Raw genomic sequence first — 23,371 nt, 5'->3', positions numbered from 1 at the left:
TGACCTTTTTGCCTGTTATTGCCTATGGAATTGTGTTGTATATGAATGCTTCTGCTCACTGTCTTCGCATGCTGGATAGCGAGTATCACGGGTCACTGAGATTCATTACAAACTGTCATTCTTTGACTCACCATTGTGTACTCTACTCTAAAGTGAATTGGTCATCCTTATGTACTCGTATGTAGTCATTGGTATGTGTTTATCTACAAAAGCATTATGGGTTTAGTTCCTTCTTACTTGTTTTCACTTTTAAAAAGGAAAACTGGAAGTCATAATCTTTGTTCTATGGACATTTTGCAATTTGTTGTTCCCAAAGTACCGATGAATTAGGAAAGAAAGCTTTTAGGTTCTCGGCACCTACTGCTTGGAATAATATACAATCTGATCTTCAACTTCAAAACTTAGTTACCTTGAATGAGTTTAAGGCTCTGGTGAAATCGCTGCAGTCCAGGTTGTCTGTGTGCAAGTGTTTTGTATGAGCAAGTTTTAATGTTGTTAATTTATGTGTTGTCTGTTACTTTGACTGTAACTGTCTTGCTGCTATCTTGGCCAGTTCTCCCTTGTAAAAGAGATCTTTGATCTCAAAGGGACTAAGCTGGTTAAATAAAGGAAAATAAAAATAATAATAATTTATTACATGGCCTTCTTCTCACTGTATTTGGTAGCTTAGCAGGTTTATGTCATTTACAGGAAAGGTCCACATTTGTTCAAGTGTGTATGTAAACAACAGCCACATTATTTATTATTTTGTTATTGGTGGCAGTAATCATTCCTCCTGTGAAGTGGTCCCTTCATAACACAACTACACTGTAAAAAATGACTTCATAAGTTCAACTGAAACTAATATGAAGATTCAGCAGTCTTAGTCCGACAAATCAAGTGAGTGTTTACCAAGGTAACTGTTTAGTACCAACTTCCCTCTCTGAGTAACTAATCCTCCTGCAGCTCAGCAAGGAAACTGTTAAACACAACATACTGACTTGATACATACTAAGGCTGGGTAATATATCCATATTATATCGATATCGTGATATGAGACGAGATATCCTCTTTGATTTTTGATATCATAACATCTAAGGCTGTCAAAGTTAATCGTTTTAACGCCACTAATTTCTTTTACACATTAACGCAATCGATCTTCCGGACGTTGTAGTGGGCTCAGTTTTAAAGCTAGAGTGAAGATGATGATGAAGATGGTATCATATGAAACTACAAAACCTGATGAATCCATCGGCACTAACCATGTCATACTAGCTTGTCATGAAGGAGGTTAAATAACGCTCCAAACTTACACTAAATTTTGGCGAGGAAAAACGTTCATGTCCATCTTCAAAGTGGTCCCTTGACCTCTGACCTCAAGATATGTGAATGAAAATGAGTTCTATGGGTACCCACGAGTCTCCCCTTTACAGACATGCCCACTTTATGATAAATACATGCAGTTTGGGGCGAGTCATAGTCAAGTCAGCACACTGACACACTGACAGCTGTTGTTGCCTGTTGGGCTGCAGTTTGTCAAGTTATGATTTGAGCATATTGTTTTATGCTAAATGCAGTACCTGTGAGGGTTTTCTGGACAATATCTGTCATTGTTCTGTGTTTTTAATTGATTTCCAATAATAAATATATACATGCATTTGCATAAAGCAGCATATTTGTCCACTCCCACGTTGATAAGAATATTGAATACTTAACAAATCTCCCTTTAAGGTACATTTTGAACAGATAGAAAATGTGTGATTAATCGTTATTAAATATTTTAATTGATTGACAGCCCTAGTGATATCGTAATATGGTATAAGTGTCATCTTTTCCTGGTTTTAAAGGCTACATTACAGTAAAGTGATGTAGTTCTTTGTAGACGCGAGATGGCAGCAGAGAGCTTGAATCTTGATTACAGGATTTTATGGTACTGTATACAGTACCCCCTTTGACCACAATGTGGTCAGCACATGATTGTATTAAAAGAACTGGATACAGCGTTGGAGGCGGGGCCCCGGTCATTCCTATGAGAGTTGCTCATTTGCGCATGAAGCCTAAATGGCTCGACTTTCGTCTGGAAAAGTATCCGGATCTTTGCGGACCATGGGCAAGTGGGACATGCGCAGTAGTGTCTGCTCGGTCACATGACTCGGTCACGGGGTCACGGGGTCACGGGGTCACGGGGTCCCAACGTCACGGTCTGGGTCTCACTCACATGAACGGAGGAAGGGAAATAACTCTGGATTCAGCTATTAGTGCATTTTAAAACTTTAAAAACATAATTTTTTAAATAAGGACTATTAGAGTGTTCGTACTGGGAAGTTTATTCACCTCAAAAAAAATTATCTGCTGAGTTACAGACATCTATTTCCCAATGTAAGTCTATGGGAAAAAGTATTTTTAGGCCCAACGGCATCACGTGACGGACACGAAAGTTGCAGTACCACCGTTTGGCCACTACGAAAGTCGGGATTGTCGACCGGCGCACTTCCTGGGGGCTTGGGTCAGCAATGGCAGAGTGGCGCTGTCTGTATTTCTGTAACTTTGCTGAAAGCTTAAGCCAAATTATGAGATATTGGAGTCTAGTTATGTTGTAGTGAAAAAATCTCGCAAGACTTTTTTTTGTTCAAGCTGATATTCACTTGCTGGCTTTCACTAAAATTGTTCCTGACATCTGTCAACTGTTTCTCCGCTGTGGAAGGATTGGAAGGAAGGAAGCATTGTAAACGGTATCTTCACCTTTGCTCAGAGTGTTTTTATATTTTTAGAAGTCATTAAAAGCTTGCGGTATCTAAAGCTTCTGATGTGTCCCCAAGTTTACGGTATACTGTATGCATGGCTCCACGAAGCAGATCAAAAGCGACCCCACGTACACAAAAGTATAGTGTATTTGAATTAGGCCTCTGTAATATGGTTAATTTGAATGTTTGAGACTAATGTCTATCAGTCGGTTTGAAAATCTTATATTAAATGTGATATTAAATTACATTTCCCATTTTTTATTCGTTAATCTTACTGTCGTTCTATTCTTTCCTTTGGATTTATTAATTAGGCTTACCAGGCGCACAACGGGATGCTCCATGTGTAAAGACACAAAGGCGGTGGTGTTTTTTACTCCGACACAACCTTCCAGGAGATAAAAAATAAAACCCTTTTTCTAGCAGGTGAATATCCGACTGAGATCTGTTTGTCTTACTGACTGACTGCGTGGGGATCCGAGGAAAGGGCTTTCAAAATGTCCGTAAAGTAATATTAAGGATATTATTATCTGTTTGTTTCAGCTGGTGTAAAATAAACACAATACAGTACCTTTTAAAAACATCTCTGTGTTTTATCTTTAAATCATCACAAATACTCCTATTTTCATTCAACTCCTAAAGATTGACGTTTGGATTGGTTACATTATTATTATTATTATTATTATTATTATTATTATTATTATTATTATTATTATTATTATTATTATTTTCATGTTCTCTAAGACCTTTGCATCTATTTTGCGGTATTTGTCTCCCTCTAGTGGTCATCCATTATTCTGTTGTTTACCGCCGGCAATTGTTTTCATTGGTTGTTTTAGTCATGTGACTCAGCCAGGCCATAGTTCAGAGACGCTAATCACGAAACACTTCAGTTGTTACGTTACGTGTGGCCAGCTTGCAGTTCCGGCTACTTTATCCTTTCGCTCCTCTGTTTGAGCCCTGGGAAACTTTGCTTGTAAGTTATATTTACGCTTATTGTTAATTATAATAATACACCACTGAATGTCACAGAAATATACACAGTAAGAGTAACACAAACACCCAGTGTTTCCGCTGGTACCGTTTTCCTGTCACAGCAACAAAAAAAAATCATAAACGGAAAATAGTAGTTGGATGTTCAGTGCTATGAGGAAGAAGAAGAGGAGGAGAGAAGGAGACGGTGCCGGGACACAGCCGAGAGATGTGACCCATGACCAGATTATCTTCTGTTTATAAAAATGCAGCGCAGTGAGCAGTGGCGGCTGGTGGATTTTTTTTTTGGGTAGGGCCAATCAATTTCAACAAACATCCTAGTACGATTCAATGCAAAAAAAGGTATCAAAAACGCATTACTACTTTGCAGTTACATTTTTATCATTTATTCCAACACTGACATAAGGACATCTTATTCATACAATTCAGTATGTTAATATAACATACGACAGATCATTTATAAAGGAAATGGGCTGTGAGAGAAGAGAAGTGGAGAGAAGCGAGAGATGAGAAGACAAGATCACGCGAGAACTGACATGAGCCCTGACGAGAACAGAGAGAGACACACGTGAACGTGCGCGCGCACACCATGGGCCAAATCAGTTTGGCCCTCCCGGAAGTCTTTTTTACGGCGCTGATTGGATGAATTGTATGTCATTCATGCTTGTAATCATATATCTTTAATCAGTGATTGGCTGTACTGCTTATTAGACCCGCCTTCCTTAGGCCAAATCCATTTGGCCCCAGAAAGTGCACGTGCAGCAGAGCAGCTGAGAGGTGCACTAGCAGAGAGTTCAAGGAGGAAAGCAGATATTTGGCGCAGTTATCCTATTTTACAAATATTACGGGTATATTCCATAGGTCAAAAACACACATATTGACAATTTTTAGAATTTTTAGAATTTTTAGAATTAATAATTTTATAATTTTTTTTTTTTTTTTTTTTTTTTTTTTGGTGGCTCAAGGTGGGTGGGGCCAGGCCCCGTGGCCCTCTATTGGCCGGCCGCCACTGGCAGTGAGGATAGACACATTTCATACATCGGACGTATTGAACGCGGACCCGACCTGCTGATGCGTATTCAACCAGCGCTGGAGCTGTGCTCTGCAGTGTAGTTCATACACTAAACTGATAAACCAGAGAACTGTGCAGTAACAATGAGCTTCATGATCAAAGAAAGTTTTTCATCACATCTACACTTCAGTCCATACTTGCACGCTCCCTCTATTGTATGAGGAGCAGAAATTCAGCGTTCAACTTCTCTCACAGCTGTTGCAGTCTAGACTGTTCACATGTGCCACCTGGTGGTGGTTGGTGCACACTGCAGCTAGTGCAGGAAATAACAGAAGAGAATTAAAGTCCCCCCTCCCTTTCTGCAACCGCGAGGCATCGTTACCGCCGCGGAAATCCTGTTAAATGAAACGCGCAACATCTGTACATCTAACTTGGACTGCTGAACCCTCCGATCAGTTTAAGATCAACTTTACAGGTAATTTTACACAGAACAAGACGGTGGATTTAGTCCTCATCTCGTGACACTCAGGTTAAACAGGGATTGCTTCACAGACAGAAGGAATGATGACAGACATTAATAACTCTTTGAATGTAGATATGAACATGTGAGTATTGTATTCAGATAGACTTGAAAAAAATATGAACCTGCAAGATGTTTCTGATGCAGAATATTTATTTGGTTTTTGATGCAATCTAAATGTCTGCGACTTCAAATAATTAGACAATGCTGACATGAAAACAGAGCACAGTTAGATCTGCTGTCAAATAGAACGTGGGAATAACTTAGACCCATAGAAACCTCTAATTTGATGGTGTCGTTCTTAATCATCATTTATGTGCCTTTAAGTGGGTGCAATACGTGTTTGTTGAAGAGTGCTGCACCTTTAGCATGTTCAAATAGAGTGCTACAGGAATGAGTCCTAAAACCCAGAAATGAGTTAGCATTTTAGCACTTCCTGTTCCCTCGTCTGGAGGTCAATGGGTTTTTTGAATGGGTTTTTAGTTAGATGCCTGAAATAAGGTCTGTGTTTAAAGGTCCAGTGTGTAGGATCTGGCGGTATCTAGCGATGAGGTGAGGAGATTGCAACCAATTGAAGCCTCTCCTGTGTGCCAAGCGTGTTGGAGAGCTACGATGGCCGACGTGAAAACGTGAATGTCCCTCTCTAGAGCCATCTGGAGCAGAGCCAGGGTGTAGAGAGTGTGTGTACAAACTACATAAGCTACAGTCAGTGAACTGACCTCAGAGACTCCAGTCTACAGTTTGGACTCTCCAGTCCAGCAGAAAGCAGCCTCACTCCTGAATCCTGTAGGTCTCTGTTTAGACTCAGGTCCAGCTCTCTCAGATGGGAGGGGTTGGACTTCAGAGCTGAGGCCACAACTTCACAGTGAGTATCTGAGAGTCCACAGAGTACAAGTCTGTCATGACATAAAAAATACAAAATATGTTATTATGAAAGAGGACAGTTTATATTTACTTAATGCATTTGATGACTAAACAGTTTGATATAACCTTCTTTGATTAACATTTACTCCTCACATCAGTGGTTTAGCTAATCTTATCTCACTGTTTGACATAAAACAGTAATTCTCATCACTCTCTCTCAAACCTGCAGACTTTTAATCTTTGTTTTTCTTTAATCTTGCGGATAAAGAGAGAGTAGTTACACTGAGGCTTCCATAATGTCCAGTCTGTCAGTGTGACCTGATCCCAGGTCTGTCTCCACAAAGTTAGCATGAGGCTTTCTTGATTAGAAAAGCATTTTTAAAACTCAGTGAATAAGTAATAATAATACAGTTGAGAAAGTTGACCTCTCTTTGCTAGCTACCTGCTGCTGTCAGGTTCACATCCATAAATGGGAAAATTCAGTGACTGCTGCCAAACGGTAGAGAAATAAAACAAATCGCGTAATAATATTAGGCCTATACATAATTAAGCATTCATATAACTAGGTATTTTAATGGCTGCATGACATTTTATCATTAACACTCTTTTCTGAGCATCAAACGTATTAAGCTCACAAACACAATTAATGCTAATGTTAAAACTTAGATTGATGTTGTTGTGCAACTGTCATTACTTAATCAGTTCACTGACTTGATGAATATTCTCCACTTGTGCTACCAAATCACTGTTAGCATAGCATTCAACATTACCCCATATTTGTCAGTTGTGGCCACAGTGGCTGCTACAGCTTAAGTTACATACTCAATCAATAATAATAATAAGAAGAAGAAGAAGAAGAACAACAATATTAATAAGAAAAATCCATCTATACAGCACTTTTCAAAAACAACTTTACAAAGTGTTTCAAAGACACAAAAAAATTGTTTTGGTCCAGGTTCAACAAGTAAGATCTGGCCAGAATTCTAGTTTAAAACATAAAAAAAATTAGCATTATCAAAAGAATGTGAAAAAGTAACAGTTTTGACATTATGCCAAATACATCAATGTATTGTGCTGCAGAGATATCTAATGCCAACCAGCAATGTCCGGCCCTGACTTTCTTGTAATAATAGCCTACTTGTACCTCGAGAGGCGATAGTGAGTCACTGTAACGTCCAGTCTGTCCTCAGTCCAACATGAGAGGACCAAGAAGTAGAGCTGCACCGAGGGCTCGTCAATAATACATCCAGGGTCTGTGATAGTTTGTTTATCTAACTATAAAACAAGGAATCTCTGTGTGTCTGTCTGTGTGTTTTTCGCATATCTTGAGAACAGCTCATCCAATCGACTTCACACTTGGTGGGTGTATTGCTGGGGACCCATTGCCAAATTTGGTGCAATTTGGACGTGCAACATGTTCAATATTATTAAACTTAATAAACGAGCGACCGGCGCTCTGTGCAGCAGCGTGGGCGGGGCTTCAGAGCTCTGCAGACTGAGTCCAGCGTGTCGTCCACATGTCGTCCACAGCGGGCAGACCGCGGCTCATTGACTGCAGTTCACTTTACAAACCAAACTCTTCTATTGTATTTTACCGGTGTGATCGTGAGTAAGCTATGATCTATGTGTGTTTTTTCCCCGTGAGTAAGACGGTATTTTCCCGGTGTCAGACTTGATACGAACAAAAAACACTAATAACGTTACCTCGAGGAAAAAAACTCCGATAATTAATTCCATGCTCTACTTTACAACCGCGGTGGTTATGTCAAAGCAAGCAACTAATACACCGATTTGGAAATAACCTCTGCTAAGTGTATTTCACCGCTATTTCTGACTGTGAGTAACAGCTACCGGGGTCTGTTTCTTCCTGTGAAACAGAGTGTATTTCAGAACAGAAATGCTCTGAACGGACGCCACACTGTCTGGATTAAATTAGAAGAATCAGAAAAGAGAAATTGACTCGACAACTGACATATTTATGTAATAAACACGTAGAACACTTATAATAATATTATATTTTAGGAATAATTCTATAGTGTGTATATTTGAAGAACTAAACTACTAATCCACACTGATTTATAAAGTTAATCACATCTGGACTTACTTAGCTTTTCTGCAGTTCCTCACAGCTGGAATCAGTCTCTGTCGTCCCTCATCTGTTGTGTTGAACTTCTCCAGGTTCAACTCATCCAGAACCTCCTCTGACATCTGCAGCATGTAGGCCAGAGCTGAGCAGTGGATCACAGAGAGTTTCTTCTCTGATCTGTTCTCTGACTTCAGGAACTCTTGGATCTCCTGATGTACCGAGTGGTCGTTCATCTCCGTCAGACAATGAAAGATGTTGATGCTTCTGTCAGGAGAGGTTTCGGTATCATACATGTTCATCTCTTTCAGGTTGTTGATGACTCTCTGGATAATTTCTGGACTGTTGTCTGTCTGACCCAGCAGACCTCCTAAGAGCTTCTGGTTGGACTCCAGAGAGAGGCCATGAAGGAAGCGAACAAACAGGTCCAGGTGGCCATTTTTACTTTCAAGGGATTTCTCCATGGCTCTCCTCAGGAAGACATCCAGAGATGAATAATGGTCATTGTCGCTGTCATCACCCTCATCATCATCAAGGGTTGAATGAACATATTGTTTTCCAAGGAAGTCCTCCAGTACCTCTGTGTTGCTGTTTGTGTAACAGTGGAACATGTAGACTGCAGCCAGAAACTCCTGAATGCTCAGGTGAACAAAGCAGTAGACTGTTTTCTGGAAGATCACACACTCTCTTTTGAAGATCTCTGTACAAACTCCTGAGTACACCGAGGCCTCTGTGACATCCAGACTACACCGCTCCAGGTCTTCTTGGTAGAACATAATGTTTCCTTTCTCCAGATGTTCAAACGCCAGCCTCCCCAGCTTCAGAAGAACTTCCCTGTCAGCCTCCGTCAGCTCCTGTGGACTCGTCTCACGTCCCTCACTGTACTTCTGCTTCTTCCTCTTCGTCTGAACCAACAGGAAGTGTGAGTACATGTCAGTCAGGGTCTTGGGCAGCTCTCCTCTCTGGTCTGTAGTCAACATGTGGTCCAGAACTGTAGCGGTGATCCAGCAGAAGACTGGGATTAGACACATGATGTGGAGGCTCCTGGATGTCTTGATGTGTGAGATGATTCTGCTGGACTGCTCTTCATCACTGACTCTCCTCCTGAAGTACTCCTCCTTCTGGGCGTCAGTGAAGCCTCGGACTTCTGTTACCCTGTCAACACATGCAGGAGGGATCTGATTGGCTGCTGCAGGTCGGGAAGTTATCCAGACGAGAGCTGAGGGAAGCAGATTCCCCTGGATGAGGTTTGTCAACAGCATGTTGACTGATGACTTCTGGGTGACATCAGACACAACCTCGTTGTTCTTGAAATCCAGTGAAAGTCTGCTTTCATCCAGGCCGTCAAAGATGAACAGAACTTTACAGATAGCGAGCTTCTCTGCTGTGACCTTCTGTAATGTTGGATGGAAAACATGGAGCAGCCTGAGAAGATTGTACTGCTCATCTCTGATCAAGTTCAGCTCCCTGAACGAAAGCAGAATCACCAGACTGACATCTTGGTTTTCCAAGCCCTCTGCCCAGTCCAGAGTGAACTTCTGCACTGAGAAGGTTTTTCCAACGCCAGCGACGCCGTTCGTCAGAACAACTCTGATGTGTCCCTGTTGGTCAGGTAAGGCTTTAAAGATGTCCTTGCACTTGATTGGGGTGTCATGGAGGGTCTTCTTCTTGGAAGCTGTCTCAAGCTGCCTCACCTCGTGTTGGGTATTAACCTCTTCACTCTGTCCCTCTGTGATGTAGAGCTCAGTGTAGATCCTGTTGAGGAGGGTTCCACTTCCTGTTTCATCATTTCCTTCAGTCACACGTTCACATCTCTTCCTCAGACTGATCTTATGTTCATCTACAAACTCCTGCAGAACGTTATCTGCTGAAAGAGAGAGACAAGTTTGAGACAAAACACAGAAACTTATTTTAATTGCCAATATGAAAATAATCAATATAAGAACATATAAAGAAGTAGAGGTTATAAAGTCATCATCCCTTCTTGAAGTCAAAACTAACGTCAATGTGATTTTTACATTTATTGTTAATAGTTTATATTTGTAAAGAGAAACATCAGAAATGCTCCTTTTCCTCTCAGCCTCTGACTGTGTGTTGTTGTACATGTTTGATTGACAGCAGAGGAGGCGGAGCCTCAGCTGCTCGCCAGCAGCTCTTCATCTAAACAGCTCACTGTGGCTGTTCCTACCTCCCTGTAATATTTAAACCTCATCGAATAATGCATGATATGTTCATGTGTTGTTGTGTAGACATGTAATTACTGAATAGCACCTCTAACAGAGAACCGTGAATCTCGTTGACCAATACACTGCGTTTCCTATAGCTGCTTCAAAATAAAAAAAACCCGCTGGTGGAGGACTATTATGTGAAGCAGAAGGAAATGTTGAGTTTTCAGCAGTAAATAAATTAACCTGTGATGTAAATACAGCTCAGCTCAGTTTGTCCTGCAGTAGAAGTGCATGTATTCATGACTTGGCACTACGCAGAACAGAAAACAGCAAAAGACAAAGTAAACAAATGAGCTGAAATCTGAAACTTACCAGCTGAGTGCAGACAGTGTTCTGTTAGCAGATGAACTGAAGTGACAGGACCCTGTTAAACATCTAAACTAACCAATGCTGATATTAGATATTATATAATAACATGTTTTAAGATGTTTAATGTGATGCAACTGACTAGCTAATTATCACTCTCCTGTAGCCTGAAAACTGATGTTAGCAGTGCAGCTTTCATCAGTGGGTGTTTGTTTGGTCGCTTGTTCAACGTGTCGCTCGGCAGGACCAGACATGTGTTTGTAAGTTAGAGAAGGAGACTTCAGCAGGAAAGCTAATGTGGGCTGTTGTTCAAAGTCTGTGGCTCTTGTTGTGTCTCAGGCTGCTGTCTGGCTGTTAGTCAGTGTGACTGTCTGTCTGTGATAGAACAGTGATGTTGTTGCTTTACACACAGTTTAATAGTTCTCCATCTTCATCTATGCAGATGGAAAACAAACAGCATTCTGATTGTTAATGCAAAGACTGAGTGCTATCATAACAACAAAACATCAAAATATATAATTATTTCTTTTGGGTTCAGATTCAGTAAGGAAGTGATGCAGAGCAGATATGTATGGTGGAGCAGATCTTAAATGGTTGTCACAACAATTGTCAGTGTATTAAAACAACAAGTCCCGTTTCCAGACATGAAGACATCATCAGACCGATCTACAGTCTTACTTTGTACAGTGCTGGTCTGACTGGCTGTCTGAGGTCCAGGTCTTGTTCTGGATCTGGACATCAGCTCCTCCGTCTTCTCTCTGTGGAGACATTACTTTATTACTAAAATCATTTGTTGATTGTTGGTGAAAAATATCAAGACTTGGCTGATTATGTCTAGAAGCTCAGATGGTCACAGAGAAGAGCTAAAGTGTTGTTACTTTTCTGTTTGAATTCAGCATTCAGTCTGTGATGAAAATGTTCCTTTATTTTAACTCTACTGCTTTAATAAACAAGAATTAGCTGTTTTTCCTGTCTGACTGTCTTATTGAACATTTAGTGATCTGACTGAAGTTTGTTTATTAAAGAGGAACAACGGCCATTTTTAAAACATTGATATTATTTTGGAGGCAAAATAACTATATAAACTATATAACTATATAAACAAACTACAACTTGCTCATGTATGCACATATTGAGAGGGCGTCCTGGTAAACAGGGAAACTGTGTCAGACCTCTCTGACTTCTTTAGTTTTCCAGTAGTTATAGTTTATGCAAGTGTTGTCCACTGGAACGGAGAGATCATGACAGAAAACAGTACACCAGTAAGGTATCTTGGACTATTCCCATCTGTGCTATACGTGGTCAAACGTTAACGTTATTTTACTCACTAACTAGTGAGCTACCAATATGCCGTGCCTGTTGCTAGCATAGTCACTAGCCGCAGGATAACCATCAGAACATGCGCTGAAATCCTGTCATGATCTCTCCGTTTCAATGGACAACACTTGCATAAACTATAACTACTGGAAGACGAAAGAAGTCAGAGAGGTCTGACACAGTTTCCCTGTTTTATAAGTGTTTATTGTTAACACAAAATAAATTCTGAAAATAACAGCATGTTTATTTATATTGCAAATGTTGTGGAAATTCTATACTCCATATCACCACTGACAGGCAGTTACTGTTTACTGTGTTGATGCTGCCACCTTGTGGTTTCCCGGTGCTCCCTTGCAATATGTGCGTACATGAGCAAGTTGCAGTATTTTTTCCATCATGATATATAGCCTCCAGAATTATATCAATGTTTTAAAAATGTCCGTTGTTCCCCTGTAATACAAACTTTCTGCAGCTACTTCACAGTAAATGTCCTCCATTAAAGAGAGCTGATTATGTCCTTTATTGATTCACAGTCACTTTGGGCAGTTTAGCTTGAGTTAGTTAGGTTTGAACTGAGGTTAGAAGTGGTCTAAATATTGAGGTAGACCAGCAGTCTAAGGCACACAACATGTAACACTGGTGTTCCTTGGTGTTCCTTTTTTAATGGCAATATGTTTTCTGCCACTTTCTACTGGCAACTATCAAATGAAGGCATGAATTAAAATATTCTAAGAAACAGAAGTGGTATAAATCTACATTTGACCGTTTCATGTCAGCAGATTTTACACCAGCAGTTTTACACCAGAGATGTTTGTTCTTGACCTTCAGAAACAATATGTGGTGCAGAGAATCTAAGCTCAAAGGTCCACATAATAATGATCCAAAGCTTTCAACTGAAAGCTCTGGATCATTAGTAAGTGGACCTTTGAGCAGATTTTTCCTTCACCATATTTTACATATGTAGTGAAAGAACAAACTCAAACCGTCAACACATATAATCAAGGTGAGCAAATATTTTCTACCGATGCTTTTCCACCACATGTTGCACAATTATGATGTGCACTGATTCAAGATGACACCCAGTAGGTCATAACAGCTGATTCTAGGAGGAGTCAAACCAACTAAATATTTTGAGGACAAATATGAGAAACTGAATTACACATTTGAAGCACATTCTTCCAGATTTTGAATAATCACAGATCTTTAGACCATTTCACAGTTGTTAACGTAAAAATTCCAGATGTGTCCCTATTTATTTCCTGTTGCAGTGGATCTGAATGAAAACATGATTTAAATTGATGCTAAATTGTGAAATGGAGGTTTTCAGGTGTTTTGTTACAGAAATACAATCAGTAGTTTGTGTGTTTGTGTTTGATCCATCTTAGGTTGAAAGAGTATCTGCACTAATAGTTCTGCATCAGGAATATACATCTTTTAGTCTCAATGCATCATCATCCATCAGGTCAGCTTACAGTAAAAACTGTCTCTTACTTTGTGTCTGAGAGTCCAGGTTCATTACTGAAGTCTGGAGGATCCTCTTTGGACCAGTCACTCTTCATAGACAGACAGCTGGGTACTGGAGACTCTGCTCTCTGTCTGTACTGAACTCTGCAAACACCAAGATGATTTGATTCACATGAATCCTTGATAAATTCTCTGATGACAAAGACATTTCAGTAGCTCTAAACACACAAACTACTGCTACTGTCAATAATTTGTTTTAAAAATCTATTTGTTTGTTTAGATTACAGCTTTTCTGGGTGACTGACAGCTGTCACAGATACGAAGAGGAAGAATGCACAAATGAAAGCCCCCCTCCAGTGTATTTTGGCATTTCTATAATATTTCATATTTATTTGAGTCATTTCCTGACTAAGTTGATTAGCCACACTGTGTGCCAAAATGTTTTTATCAAATAACTTAAATTTGTGCTAAAAATGTAACTAACTGAGGGTTTCATTTTATGTTCTAGTTTCCTCCACCTTAGTTTAGTGTGTTTATTTTCAGAATGGCATTTGTGTGTGTGCCGAGAAAGGCTGCAGTCAATGCAGTGAATTACACTAAATCCCACCGGCAGAATTAACACAACACACTGACTGTCTCTCTCACTCGCTCTCTTCTTTACCGTCTCCTGCTGGAGATAAATTATTGGATGCTGTTTTGGAGGTTTGCTGGCCTCTAACAGGTCCGAACGACGCGGAGCTCAACTTCCACCCCAACAGAAAACAAGAGATACCCGTTAGAGAAATAAACAAATCACAGAGCAACCCGGTGCGGCGTTGGTGCCGGAGCTGAGGAGAGAGCAGCAGGTGCTGGTGGGCGGTGCACTTCCAAAATGTCCCGAAACTGCATTTCAAACAGTCAACCTCGGCAACATGTCTATATGTCCTCCGGTGCGCTGTGGGCGGTGTGCGTCGGTGCGGCTCCTCGGTGCGGCAGCAGCCAGACGGCCGCCTCGCCAGGAGGAGACGGTGAAGAAGAGAGCGAGTGAGATAGAGTCGGTGTTGTTGAGATAATTCTGGTCTCATTTGTGGTCTAATAAACAGTATATTCATCTAAACTAGGTTGGAAAACCATGCAATCTGGTTGCCATGGTGATGAATGACATCTGACTATTAACCACACCCCTATTGTCTGTTTGAGGAAGAGCGTTAATCAAAAAACAGGAAGTAAAACTGGCTTGAGGTGGCTTTAAATCTCTTTATCAACAAAAGTTTGTTCAACTTCAGTTAGCAAATACATTTTAGTAGAAATTTTAAAATAGAAACACAAAATCAACAGAAAACATGGTATTGTCAGAGCTAACTAAAAATGAGTCCTATCAATGAGTTAGTAGCAGCTCTCTTACTTTGACTCTGAGGGTCCAGGTTCATTACTGAAGGTCAGAGGATCATCTTTAGACTGATCACTCATCATAGACAGACAGCCAGAGACTGGAGGCTCTGCTCTGTCCTCCTCTTCCTCCACACAATCACTCATCTTCTGATCTGAAGTCAGTCTGAGAGGTTAAACCAGAACACTGACTGTGAACATTTAACGGAAACAAATTTGTGCAAGAGTCACAGGCAAGAGAGAACAGGAAGTAACACACAACCTCTCTCTCTATCACACACGGACACACACACACATTCACACAGTATACAGTATAATAAAACCACCCAGCATTCACCTGGTCACTTTTCTTTAAATCTCTGCTTGTTTTCTTGGGTTACAGCAGGTTTAATGAGGATTATTCAGCCAATCACAACATTGTGTTCACAGATGGATCAAACTGTTGAGTTAATTCTAACATTTCTCTCCTCTACAGTCCACAGGGAGGAAACTAACTCAGAGACTTTAACAGTAAAATAATAAAATGTTGGATTTACACTCACCCTGCTTCATCCTTCTGCTCCGTCGACTCAAAATGAGCTGACAGACTGAACGCTTTCACGTTCAGGGTTTCCTCCCTGTTCTCATGTACCTGGATCACCTGGTCAGTGTGGCTCCTCCCCTCTCCATTTACAGGAAATCTTTGAGTTAGAGTTTATCTACGAGAGTTTGTGTTTGTTACTAACACAAATCAGCTTTTTAACACAATGTGTTTATAAGAATCTCTTTAGCTTGAACAGGTTGAATTAAAATGAGTTTTGGTCAAATGTTATGACATTTTTTATATTTAAATCATGTCAATAAATCAGTTTAGTTAAATTCTAAAGTGCTTTTATGTTGGGTTTTTTTCAGAATTATATGAGTGAAATTCTTATGAACATCTGGAAGAAAAAATATTCTTTCTGTTGCACAATCAAAAAATGTCTGAGTTGCAAGTCTTTTTCATGATCTACAGTAAACATAGTAGCCAGAAATGACATATCTTCTAACTTTAAGAATAATGTATTTTTATTTTCGTGTACAACTATCAAGTTTCAGATTGACTAAAGAAACAGTCTCAACAGATAAAGACTAGCCTGACTGAGAAGATGATCATGCACTATAAAGTTTAAATGTTTATATCTCATTCAGAAAGTAACTAATAAACAGCATTTGGTAGTTGTTAATTCAATGAACAGTATTTGAACCTAGTGATCTTAATAAGTATAGTTAGCTGGAAGGTAATGTAGCTAACAAGTAACTAAACCCAGTTATCATGAACACAGTGATGCTGATCAGAGAGTGAAAACAGAACTGCTCCAAGTATCAATCTGAATTATGATTATCAGCTGAAGAAACACCTCACTGATATTCATTATTAACATTATACAGGACAACCTGACATTTATTGATCAGAGTCAAACTGTTACAACTAAATATACCATTAAAGTTGAACACAGACTGAGCTGTCTCACCTTAAACAAGCTGATTACTTTAAACACTGAATATCTTTGACTAATGAAGTAAACCACTAATGTAATATCATATGAATGACAGCTAAAATTGTCATTTAAAAAAAAAAAAAAAAAGTACCTTAGGTTACTTACAAAGCATGTTTGTGATTATTAATAAAACGTATTGTGTTGACAACTGTGCAGTGTTGAATTAAAAGTACTAATACCACACTGTAAAAATACTCTGCTACAAGTAAAAGTCTTGCATTGAAAATGTTACTTAAGTAAAAGTATGCAAGTATAATCAGGAAAATGTACTTTAAATATTAAAAGAAAGAAAACGTCCCCTGTGACTGTTAAACTATGACATATTACATCATTAGATAGATTTAGATATAATAAAATAATTAAAAAGGAAAAGAAGAAAATCGTCACATTAGTGACGCTGGAACCATGAAATGATTTTGCTTAAGAAATTACTTCAACAATCAAAAATAGTCGCCAATTAAATTCAGTCAATCAATTAATAAGTTAATCGATGTTTCAGCTGTACATTTTTATATGTTTGTAAAGTAACTAGTAACTAAAGCTGTCAGATAAATGTAGAGTGTAAATGCAGATAAATGGAGTAAAAAGTACAACTTTGAAATGTACTGGAGTAGAAGTATAAAGTGGCATTAAAAGAAAATACTCAAGTAGCTGAAATCTGTACTTGAGTAAATGTACTTCCTAACACTGTAACTGTGTAACATTAGACCATCAAATCAGCAGAAAAACAGGAGATTGTTTATAGAAAATAATCTATTTAAATCACAATATTAGTAAGACAAATCACAGCTTGATATATATTTTTAAATGTTCAGCCAAACTAGCTAGCTAAAGCTAATCAGATGAAGATGTCTAGTTAGCTAAAGACCACTTTAACTAGCTAACAGCTAATTAAATGAACATAGCTTGCTAAGTTTAGTTTGCTAACTAACAGTTATAATGACGTTTGACATACACAACTGTTTACTCTCTTAATGGGGTTAAAAGTCAGCAAGTTATTTTCATTCATTCATCCAACGCCTCATTTATCATCAATGACTTATTATGTTGGCCTGAATCTGCTGGAAATAAAGCTGGTTTCTTTCTGCTTACAGCACACTTTGATTTTCTCACTCCAATAATAAGAAGAATCAACAAGCAGAATCACAGCTGATCAAATCTGACCCAACTTCATGTTGACTCACTATTATGTTCTATTATCAGTGGTGGAATGTAACTAAGTACATTTACTCAAGTACAATTTTGACGTACTTGTACATACTTACATATACCACTTTCTACTTCTCCTCCACTAATATTCTACATTTTACTCCACTACATTTATCTGACAGCTTTAGTTACTTTACAGATTTAGTTTATTAAAAGAAAATCGAATCAACTAATAAATGTTGATGTATTATTATAGATTAAACTACCAGCAGTATATAATAATAAATGATGTATTATTATAGATTATACTACCAGCAGTATACAATAATAAAAAATGTATTATAGATTATACTACCCGCAGTATATAATAATAAATGATGACGTATTATTATAGATTATACTACCAGCAGTATACAATAATAAATAATGTATTATTATAGATTAAACTACCAGCAGTATATAATAATAAATGATGACGTATTATTATAGATTAAACTAGCAGCAGTATATAATAATAAATCATGATGTATTATTATAGATTAAACTAGCAGCAGTATATAATAATAAATGATGACGTATTATTATAGATTATACTACCAGCAGTATACAATAATAAATAATGTATTATTATAGATTAAACTACCAGCAGTATATAATAATAAATGATGATGTATTATTATAGATTATACTAGCAGCAGTATATAACAATAAATGATGATGTATTATTATAGATTATACTAGCAGCAGTATAAAATAATAAATGATGATGTATTTTTAGAGATTAAACTACCAGCAGTATATAATAATAAATGATGATGTATTATTATAGATTAAACTAGCAGCAGTATATAATAATAAATGATGTATTATTATAGATTATACTACCAGCAGTATATAATAATAAATGATGTATTATTATAGATTATACTACCAGCAGTATATAATAATAAATGATGTATTATTATAGATTAAACTAGCAGCAGTATATAATAAATGATGATGTATGATTTTAGATTAAACTACCAGCAGTATATAATAATAAATGATGATGTATTATTATAGATTAAACTACCAGAAGCATCCTCATTGCTTTTGCTATTTCTTGAAGGAACAAGCTGTCAATCAACTGGCTGTGGGCGGGTCTTCCTGCCCAGGCTGAATAGTCAATTCCTGCACACATGAACTGATGACTATTATTTAAAAATATATACAGAAAAAAAACACAGTAATGTATATGCAAAAAAAAAATATATAGATATTTTTTTTAAAATACATCAATAAATATATACAGAAGTAGATTAACAAATAAATGAAAATGCTTATAATTATTCTTTTATATTTTATTCGTCTTTGTCTTTATTTGACATATTTTTCTATATTTATTTATTCTTTCATTTATTCCTCTTTACATTTCCACGTTTATTTTCTTATTCCTTTACAGATGTATTCTTTATTATGACACTCCTATGACTCCAGTCCATACAAACGTCCATTAACTGATGGAGGTATATAACAAATCATTTATTCAAACACAGAGACATCATCTCTGCTACTCTCCAGTACCGTCCTGTCATGCTAATAACAAACAATGAATTGATGAGTAAATTAAAGGAACACAGCCACAGAATTGTCCTTTAAGATGTGATCAGGTGTCCGTCTCCATCCCGTCGGCATCATGTGACTGCGTTTTCTTTCCCGACAGGTGAAACTGGAGCTCTTACCTGTGACAGCTCACACCACATGCTGACGCCTCCGTTGACCACTTTACCGGACAGAACGAAGAACAGGTTGTCTGGAGTCAGTCGCAGGACGCACATCTTCGTCAGCTTTGAGATGGTGGTGATGACTCCTGGTGAGGATGAGGAAGAGCAAAGTTATGAACAAAAACAAATACACTGGATTGACTTGATGTTCTTCTTCTCTCCTTCAATTATCACGATTCTAACAGAGATAAGAACAGTAGAGTTCAGACACCACGTGTTTCACCATGTGCTGCAAACAGTGTTGTGAAAAAATATCCAAAAATTATTAGTAAAATATGTGAAAAATATCCGAAAAATGTCCAAAAATTAATAGTAAAATATGTGAAAAATATCCGAAAAATATCTGAAAATTATTAGTAAAATATGTGAAAAAAATTGAAAAATATCCTAATATTGTTCTTAAAATCTGGGAAAATGTCTGAAAAAATATGTAAAAAAAAAATATTAGTTAAATATATGAAAACTAAACATATATTTGTAAAGGGGACTTTCTACAAGCTAAAAGCATGAAAAAACATTCAGAAATATGTGAAAAATATCCGAAAAATGTCTGAAAATTATTAGTGAAAAATATCCCCAAAACGTACGAAAATTAGTAAAATATATGAAAAAATATCCCAAAAATGTCCGAAAATGATTTGTAAAATATGCAAAACATATCCGAAAAAAAATCCAAAAATTATTTCTAAATATAATTGAGAAAAATATCCAAAATTGTTCGAAAAATTTGAGAAAATGTCTGAAAAAATATGGGAAAAAAATTCCCAAAAATATCCTATAAATTTTCTGAAAAATATTAGTTAAATATTTGAAAACTAAACATCTATTTGTAAAGGAGACTTTCTACAAGCTAAAAGCATTAAATAAACATTCAGAAATATGTGAAAAATACCCGAAAAATGTCTGAAAATTAATTGTGAAAAATATCCCCAAAACGTACGAATAACATATCCAAAAATTATTTGTAAAATTAAAAACATACCCAAAAAAGTCCAAAAATTATTAGTAAAATATGTGAGAAAAATATTGAAAAATATTCGAAAATTGTTCGAAAAATCTGGTAAAATGTCTGAAACTATAAACACAACAAAGCTTTGGAAAGGAAACCAGTAGCGACGGTGTTTGTCGGCCAATGCAACTGGTTGTTTTATTTATAAAGCAACCGCTTTATTTCTTAAGTCACACCATGACATTTATTTGGAAGATGCTTTCGTCCAAAGTGACGTACAATTCAAGTAAATTTTAAGTTTCAGTAGGCAACAATTTTTTTGGCATCATTGGGCAAAAACCCCATAATAACCTTTCAGCATATTGTAATTCAAGTGTTCTGAGAGAAAACTAGACTTCTGCTCCTCCTCATGTCTCTGTTTTCAGGCTTTAGAACATCTAGCCTAGTGACGGGAGACTTTAACCAATCACATGTCATTTCAGAGAGAGAGCGTTCCTATTGGCTGTGCTCCAGCTGGTGGGCGGTTCTTGGTATCTCCTCAACTTGATCACTACAAGATGATTCTGAGAACATGTGAGGAGAGAAATAGGCATTACAGTAACAGAATAGTGATTCGTATGTGAAAATATGATCTGTGGCTTCTGGACACCGTCAGTAACGTTAATATTGCCGTTGCTTAGCAGCGGTGTTCTCACCAAATTCAAATAAGCTTATTTGAAATTTGAAATTCAAATTCAAATAAGCTTATTTGAATTTGAATATATGAAAGCCATGAGCAAGAATTGTTTGAATAAGGGAGATAATCGACACTTCCAATACGCTGAAAGTGGAAAGCTAGGCAGAATGTACTAGACAGTCTGGCAGAGGAACAGTGGAGCTGGGCCGGTATAGTGAGTGGCTGATGAGGGAATGAGGTGCAGGTGTGGAGATGGGCAGGAAAGCTCAGGTGGAGGGAAAGAGGTGATTGCAGGGCAGATAAGACTGCTAGAATCTGGTGTGAAAGAAGATGAATGAGCGGGAATACACACAATTGCAGACATTCTGACTCCCTCTGTAATACTAAAGATAAGTGCCAATTTAGGAGTAAAAGAATAAAAACGAAATCTAGAAAAAGACACATTTATCAAACAACTTACTCCGACTAACAGCAAAGTGTAAGAGTAGTTTAAATCATGTGCATGCTTAGAACTGGATTATCCAATCAGAAACAAAGATTTACTTAAAATCGGACATGTTCTGAATCTGAAATATACACATTGTTCAGCTAACATATTATTCATCATTACTGATATTTTCTACAATTACTTCAGAACATCTGTCTGTCATCTCAGAAGGTGTGAAACTCCTGTCTGTCTTTGTACTGCAGCCATCTAGGATCTTCTCTGAGTCCGTTTAAGAGACCTGTGGAGTTTACTTGAATTTAACAGCATTTTTAAGTCATAACATTTTTTACTAAATTGCTTTTATTTTCAAGTAGTAAAAGTGAAGTAAGCTGCATCATAACTAGTTTTTCTGTCAATAAAAATATTCTCACCACCAACTGTCTTGAGCCATTGCGGTTACTATACTTAGCTCACGAACATCCTTTGTTTTTGTTTTTCGTCTTTTACATAGTTTTTTTTCTCACTTAGATGCTGTGACAAAAAGCAGCCGGGCCATGGAGTCAGAGGTGGAAGCATCCATAAAGATTTGGCTTCAAAATGTGAGAGACCGAGACGGTGGAAAGAGCAGAAGAAACAGATAATTGTTATAATAATTCATTAATTGTTTGCCATTGTTTTTGTGTTTATTGTGGTTCTATGTGGATCTGTGGTGTTCTGATATGGTTCTATGTGGTTCTCTTCTGTGTTCTGTTTTATATAAATGCTGGATTATATTTTATAATAAATTGTACTATATTCAGTTTGTCTAAATGCCTTTTATTGTAACCTGGCTATAAATAAATGACTTAGTTAGGGGTGCCCTGCCCCTTTGGGGCCCATGTGGGGCCACTGCAGGCAGAACCCCTACTGTGGGCCCCATTACCGTCGTGAAATGCGGGGCACATGTGGGCCCCACACTTTGGGCTGGGTGTGGGCTGACCCACTGGGGCCCCACCTGGGCCCCACCTGGGCCCCAAAGTGTGGGACCCACATGCGCCCCACAGTGGGCTGCCCACTGTGGGTTCTGCCCGCAGTGGCCCCACACGGGCCCCAAAGGGGCATGTTTGCTGGGTATGGGACTGTTTAGCTTGTTTAGTGACCATCAGCGACACGTATAATAACTCCCCTTAGCTAACACACTTAACTGAACCACGTTATCTTAGTAAGTGTAGTTAGCTGACGGGTAATGTAGCCAATCAGGGTGTATCCACAGCTGAATCAGAACCTTTAACATAAAAACATGAATAATGTTGTATTAATCATCCTTTTAGGCTATGATGTCTGAAGGTTGGCAAACATGCTGATCAACTTATTTATCATTGACCATGATTATTGACTTGACTTTTCATCTATAAATACGTCAAAATTGAGACTTTGACTGCTGAACTTTTTGAAATAAATAAATAAAAAATCCTTGGGGGTTGAGGAGTAATGACCTCTGACCCCTGTGGTGGGTAAAGTCACAGAAGGTCTACTCATAAAATGCACTGACTTCACCGATACCGAATCTCCCTCCAAACTAAAGTGAAAAGCTGACGGCCCCTCAGTATGACCTGATCAATACCACGCTGGCAGATTGATTTGTTGACTATGTAATGTCACAGGACTGATCAATTCCATAGGTTGTGTAGGCTACGTAATGTAGTCAACAATGAACAACAGCTATGAAACTGAACATTAGCTTGATGATGTTGTAGAATGTGAAGTTATTAGTAGCCTACTCTGAAACGGTGAACAATCATTTGGTAGCGTGAGGTTGGGACCTCTACTGGAAAGAACCACAAAGGTGATTTCCACATATAATTAATTAGGCTTTTAATTCACGCTAAATCACACACCTTTTAGATTAAAAAAAGTACAATACATTATTTTAATGGGAATTTAGCAGACTCTGCATTGCCCATGCCTGGAGACATAACAAAAAGGATGGTGTACCTTTGTGTCTTTTCAGAGTTAGATCATAGAGCATTGTG

General features: G+C 37.9%; 1 protein-coding gene across 7 annotated transcripts in view; it reads right to left on the bottom strand.

Annotated features, from left to right (window-relative positions):
- LOC141759719 (NACHT, LRR and PYD domains-containing protein 12-like) overlaps window positions 1-23,371 on the bottom strand; it is a 53,412-nt gene that overhangs the window by 14,180 nt on the left and 15,861 nt on the right. For 4 of the 7 annotated variants that reach the window (XR_012592179.1, XM_074622027.1, XM_074622026.1 and 1 more), the window contains exons 1-5: window positions 14,892-15,095; window positions 13,535-13,651; window positions 11,405-11,484; window positions 8,214-10,059; window positions 5,965-6,141 (exon numbers count right to left, since the gene is read on the bottom strand). Coding sequence is in view for 6 of the 7 variants with exons in the window: in XM_074622027.1 (XP_074478128.1) it covers window positions 5,965-6,141; window positions 8,214-10,059; window positions 11,405-11,484; window positions 13,535-13,651; window positions 14,892-15,022 (2,351 nt within the window). In the remaining variant the exon portion in view is untranslated. Of the gene's footprint in view, window positions 1-5,964; window positions 6,142-8,213; window positions 10,060-11,404; window positions 11,485-13,534; window positions 13,652-14,891; window positions 15,096-23,371 lie in introns of those variants that run through there. The other 3 variants (XM_074622023.1, XM_074622022.1, XM_074622024.1) reach the window with 3 other exon arrangements.

This window comes from Sebastes fasciatus, chromosome 21, assembly GCF_043250625.1.
Source record: "Sebastes fasciatus isolate fSebFas1 chromosome 21, fSebFas1.pri, whole genome shotgun sequence".
Taxonomy (NCBI): Eukaryota; Metazoa; Chordata; class Actinopteri; order Perciformes; family Sebastidae; genus Sebastes; species Sebastes fasciatus.
Note: the sequence above shows the minus strand (reverse complement) of the source record. Positions and strands in the feature narration are given on the sequence as shown.